General features: G+C 43.5%; 1 protein-coding gene across 1 annotated transcript; it reads left to right on the top strand.

Moving 5' to 3' along the window:
- The first annotated feature begins 474 nt into the window (after positions 1 to 474).
- LOC124701970 (phosphomevalonate kinase, peroxisomal-like) lies at positions 475 to 5,170 on the top strand. Its single transcript, XM_047234070.1, has 10 exons — positions 475 to 508; positions 627 to 777; positions 878 to 975; positions 1,104 to 1,216; positions 1,339 to 1,391; positions 2,106 to 2,495; positions 2,593 to 2,694; positions 3,430 to 3,657; positions 4,304 to 4,426; positions 4,628 to 5,170. Exons 1-10 carry the CDS (start codon positions 501 to 503, stop codon positions 4,892 to 4,894), a joined length of 1,533 nt encoding a protein of 510 aa, XP_047090026.1. The 5' UTR covers positions 475 to 500; the 3' UTR covers positions 4,895 to 5,170.
- The last annotated feature ends 332 nt before the right edge of the window (positions 5,171 to 5,502 follow it).

The following is a 5,502-nucleotide window of genomic DNA, read 5'->3' as shown; positions in this document are numbered from 1 at the left end:
AAAATAAACAGAAAATAAATAAAATAGAAAAAACAGAAAAGGAAAAAACGAAAATAAACGCGAAACGGGCCGACCAGGCCAGCCCATACCGCGCGCGGGGTGTGTGCGGCTTGCGGTAACCACCGACCTGGTTGGTGTATAGGAATTGCTGAACCAAACGGTGTGGTCTGTGCGATCGTGCTCAGCCCACGTTCGTGGTTCGTGTAGGCTGCTCGCTGTGCTGCCGCCCGTCAACGAGATCCAGCCCGGGATCGGCACGTTCCGGCGACCGTGCCAGCTTGCGACACCGCACGCACGTAGACAGCACAACGCCCCGAGCTGCGCGGCGTCGCCCCAGCCCCCAGTCCACGGTCCAGCCAGCCGCCGCTCATCCTCGGTTCCTCCGCCGCAGCCAGAAACTTGCTGCTCCGCGGCTCCGCGCGCGCGCGAAGACCTCCCCGCCGTGTCGGACACCGCCGCATCGCGCTCCCACTTCAGTCGCCGACCAAGGAAAAACAACCATGGAAGTGTGAGTGTCCGCACTACCGGGTTCCGCTCAATTACTCTGTTCGATTCCGCATCTGCCTCCCCAGGCAGGCTCCGATCCGGCCATCTAACTAACCTCCGCCCGGTTCCGCGTCGTTCAGGGTCGCGTCGGCGCCGGGGAAGGTGCTCGTCGCGGGGGGCTACCTGGTGCTGGAGCGCCCCAACCCCGGCCTCGTCCTCAGCACCACCGCCCGCTTCTACGCCATCATCCGCCCCATCCACGACGAGCTCAGCCCCGGCTCCTGGGCATGGGTGAGCCCAACCTCTCCCTCTCTCTCCCCCACTCCCCCACATTACCGTGCCAGCGAACCGCTGCTTATCCTCTACCCTTGTGCTGTAATAATTTTATTAGGGGTGGACGGATGTGAAGGTGACCTCGCCTCAGCTTTCCCGGGAGGCCACCTACAAGCTATCCCTCAAGCACACGATGCTCCAGTTGACCTCTGCAAGGCGAGTTCCTCATCACTTCTTGGGTCCCGGTGCTGCATAACACTATTGATTTGCTGCACTGTTGTTGGAATTCAAGTTTGCTACTCACATTGTACAGATACTCACATTGTGCCTGCTGATGTTTACAGGGAGTCTGGAAACCCTTTCGTGGAGCAGGCCATACAGTTCTCCATCGCAGCTGCTAAAGCGATTGTTACTGATAAGGAGAAGAAGGACACACTAGACAAGCTGCTGTTGCAAGGTGATGCAGCTGTTCATTACCCGCCTTGATCAGCTATAAAGCACGTCAGTGGCTATGAATCTGTTGCGGGTTATACTACTTTATTTATTTCATTATTGATAGTTTCAGATTTATTGTTGCAGGTTTGAACATTACAATTCTGGGTTCCAATGATTTCTATTCGTATAGAAAGCAGGTAATGTTTCTTATCTGAATCACACTTGAACACGATACTTAAACGGAAATAAGAAATTCTGCCTTGATATATTTACATGATTTTTTAATTCGTTTTTGTGGCTTCCTACGTGGAATCTTCAACATAGTATTTCACACATTTAAATGGAAAAGTAGCATCTACTGCCAAATATAATAAGATCTCTAAAGTGAGTTGAATAGATTGACTAGAATCGAGTGATGATCTAAAATAACTAGAATTGAGTAACGATCTTAGCTTTTATGACCAATGTATTGTTTCAGTTACTAGCATTTAGACTCCACTTATCAGAAAGTGGAATGAATTGAGTAGAATTGGTAAAACATCAGGGCGTTGCGTTTAACGTAACAATTTGAGAGTGGGATTCTTCCTGCAAAAGAGGGATTTACTTGGTAAACTCGAAGCAGAGGCAATGACATTCTCAGATTATTTCTAAGTTCATTTTTTTTTGTTAGTTTCCTTTCCTGCTTTATGTATTCATGATAACCAGCTGTAAGCCTGTAAGGCATGCAGGACTGGCTATTTCCTTTCATGTTTACTTGTAAAATAAAAATATGCCTTTTCTTGTGCACACTAAATATTTACAAGTAATATACTGTTCCCATGTTTGACATATGTATCCATACAACTATACTTTTCTCCGAAAGCATTCTGTCACTCGTAAATAACTAGCTCTGGATTTCACCGTTTCTTCAGATTGAAGCACGTGGTCTGCCTCTATCTCCAGAGGTATTGCTTTCATTACCTCCATTTTGTTCAATTACATTTAACTCAGAAGTTGCTAATGGAACTGGAGAAATATGCAAACCTGAAGTGGCAAAAACTGGACTTGGGTCATCAGCTGCCATGACTGCATCAGTTGTCGCGGCTCTTCTTCACTATCTTGGAGCTGTTAACCTTTCGTGTTTGGGTCAATCTTCCAGTGATAGTGCAACTGAACGAGATCTTGACTTGGTGCATGCTATTGCTCAAAGTGCACATTGTATAGCACAAGGGAAGATTGGCAGTGGTTTTGATGTTAGTGCTGCTGTCTATGGTAGTCAGCGCTATACAAGGTTTTCTCCAGAAATACTCTCCTCGGCTCAGGTAAAAACTGCTAGTGCCAGATAGTTGTTTGTCCCAGCAGGTGGAGTTGTCTACCCCGAACAACTTTGTCAGTAGAAATCTTACCAGATGTTTACAGGTTTCAGGAGGATGTTGCTTGCCAGAAGTAGTAGCAGATATTGCTACTGGGAAGTGGGATCATGAGAAGACTCGATTTTCTTTGCCTCCTCTGATGTGCCTTGTAAGTTGACTTGTCTGGATGATTGATGGCGCGGTTTTCCTTATTGCTATTAAATTGTTATATTGGTTGCCACTACTCATCAGAACTACTGGCTGCTGTTGATGCTTTGACGGTATAGGATTTACAGCTTTATTAGTAGTAGTTGCACTGCTGTGATGCTTGGTCCATGGCTGATACTGCTAGAATGACAGTGACAGCATGTCAGCAGTACTGTTGTAAGCATGGACACCATGAGTCATGTCCCCCTCTTTATAACCAATGAATATTGCATATATTAATATTTATGAGCACCGTCCTTTCATATTGGAAATGGTACTTATCTATATGTTCCTGTTCTTCATTTTCACTAGTCAGTAGTCAGGCCACAACTTCACGTTAGCTTGTATCTTTGCCTTTTTTTTAAATGCCCTGTCATTTTTTGTGTTTATTCGCCTTGATTTCCTGTTTTATGCTGTCAACAATATATTCATAAGTCTGGGAACAATTTTTGCAAGACTTCAATTCAACCATCTACCTATTCCCTCTGTCCCATCATATAAGATGTTATTACAACTAATATAGGAGTATATTGGTTGTAATAACATCTTATATTATGGGACGGAGGGATTATTATTTTTCTTGCAGTATGATACTATTATTTGATATCATGTTCATTCTCAATCAATGATGATGTTTTTTTGTTCTTGGCCAAGGATGAAATTTAGAATTTAACATAGCTTTGGAATTTGTTGTTAGCTTCTGGGCGAACCTGGAACTGGAGGATCATCTACTCCATCAATGGTTGGATCTGTGAAGAAGTGGCAGAAGTCTGACCCTGAGAAATCCAAAGATACATGGAGCAAGTTGGGAATGGCCAACTCAGTGCTGGAGGAACAATTGAGAAACTTGAACAAACTTGCCGAAGATCATTGGGTGGCCTATGAATCCGTAGTGCGGTCCTGTAGTCATCTGACATGGATGAAGGTAACATTGGTAACCTCTCATTAGTTGTACGGAATAATATTTTTCAATATCAAAATCATGATAGCAGATCTATATTATTTGGTTATGTTGTTAATATTGTGACACAACCAATCTCTGAATTTAATTGAACAATGATTAAAGCGCAACAAGGATCGTGGTACAAATAAGCAAAGATCACATCAACATGCAAACAAATATCAAATCCGGAAATTGCATTTTTTCTTACCGAATGGAGAAGGCACCACCAGATTTTGTTAACACACATGAGTGTGATATCCTTACATTTACCTATGTTATGCTTCTAATTCTTAATTATTCCATCCGTATCAAAATGTAAGGCACACTTGATTTTCGCTGGTTAACAACTTGCAGCTCTGGCTATGATTTGTAGTTATAATATATCCGCAAAATTAATACAAGACTAAATGAAAGAATTTTGCAATACAAGGATACCATTTATAAATTCCTAATCCATATAATTTGGTAGTGTTAGTGGTCAAGGTTGTGCATCAAAGACCATGCAAAAGAAAGTGGTCCTTGCATTTTGGGATGGAGGGAATATCAGCTTATCACCATGTGGATCTGCAGGAAGAGTACACTCTTTAGTGCTCTGTGCTAAAACCTTTTTTGTCCTTGTTATTTTCAGTGGACAGAGGTGGCTACTAATCAGCATGAAGAACTGATTGTCAGATCATTATTAGCTGCTAGAAATGCTTTCCTCGAAATAAGGCTTCATATGCGTGAGATGGGTGTGGCAGCCGGTATTCCAGTAAGACCCCCTTTATGAAATTATGCCTGTACTCCTTTGATGAATTATGACTTTTGTTGTAGTGTTTTCACAGAAGTTTCTTGAGTGTGGTGATTGGTGTAGAACACACATTGCTAAGCTTTGGTCATGAAACTGGAGTAGTGGTCACAGTTCACGAGTAGTAAAGTTCGTGTGTGTTCAATAATAGCTCTAAATCTGCAGATTGAGCCAGAGTCACAGACACAGCTTCTGGATGCCACTATGAATATGGAAGGTGTTCTACTAGCTGGTGTTCCTGGAGCTGGTGGTTTTGATGCAGTTTTCTCACTGACCTTGGGTGAAGCAAGTGGTGCTGTAGCAAATGCTTGGAGCTCCGCTGGCGTCCTCCCACTTCTTGTTCGAGAAGACTCTCGGGGCGTTTCACTGGAAGCTGGTGATCCAAGAACAAGGGAGGTGTCAACCGCTGTGTCATCCATACAGATTAACTGATATATTCTTGCTGATAAATTCAGTAATCTTTTCCTACGATGTACTATCTTTGGTGCCTCATTCATTTAGGAGTAGCGCAACTGGACAAATTCAAAAAATCGCTTGGTTAGAATAAGTGCTCAGCACGGAGGAACATAGCATGAAGTACTTCTGATAGGACAGTGCAAGAGTGTATAAATGGGAAACACTTGTTATTGCCTGTATTGCTTGTAGCCATGGAATGTGCGTGATGCAGTGTGTAGCTTTTGCAATGAACTTAGTGTTTGAATACTGAAACTGAAACCCGTGACAGGTTGGTGGTTTATCAAGAAAAAATGGTGGTGTTGAGGTTTGGTACGTGTGCGCGCGTTCGTAAGCAGGATCAGGTGGAATTACCGTCTAGAGTAGACACATACCGGTTAGGCATAGTTTTTTTTTAAGAGCGCTGCTATACACACAGATAAAAAGTGTCCGATCTTTGTACGAAGTTGTATAGGCACCGTGGATTGGAACCTTAGGAAGCATCTCCGTGTCCCATCAGCTCATCCTACAAAAGTCGGCCAGATTAGGTCGTAAGTAATTCCGTTTTTTAAATATCACGCTCCAGTAGTTGACGAGCCATGTCTGAG

The sequence above is a fragment of the Lolium rigidum genome, chromosome 3 (genome assembly GCF_022539505.1).
Source record: "Lolium rigidum isolate FL_2022 chromosome 3, APGP_CSIRO_Lrig_0.1, whole genome shotgun sequence".
In the NCBI taxonomy this organism is placed as follows: Eukaryota; Viridiplantae; Streptophyta; class Magnoliopsida; order Poales; family Poaceae; genus Lolium; species Lolium rigidum.
Note: the sequence above shows the minus strand (reverse complement) of the source record. Positions and strands in the feature narration are given on the sequence as shown.

What these genes read in the sequence shown, in the direction of transcription:
- LOC124701970 (XM_047234070.1), top strand. An exon ending in CTCCAGTTGACCTCTGCAAG is followed by an intron (nt 976 to 1,103) that starts GCGAGTTCCTCA and finishes TGATGTTTACAG; the next exon opens with GGAGTCTGGAAACCCTTTCG. An exon ending in AAATACTCTCCTCGGCTCAG is followed by an intron (nt 2,496 to 2,592) that starts GTAAAAACTGCT and finishes AGATGTTTACAG; the next exon opens with GTTTCAGGAGGATGTTGCTT.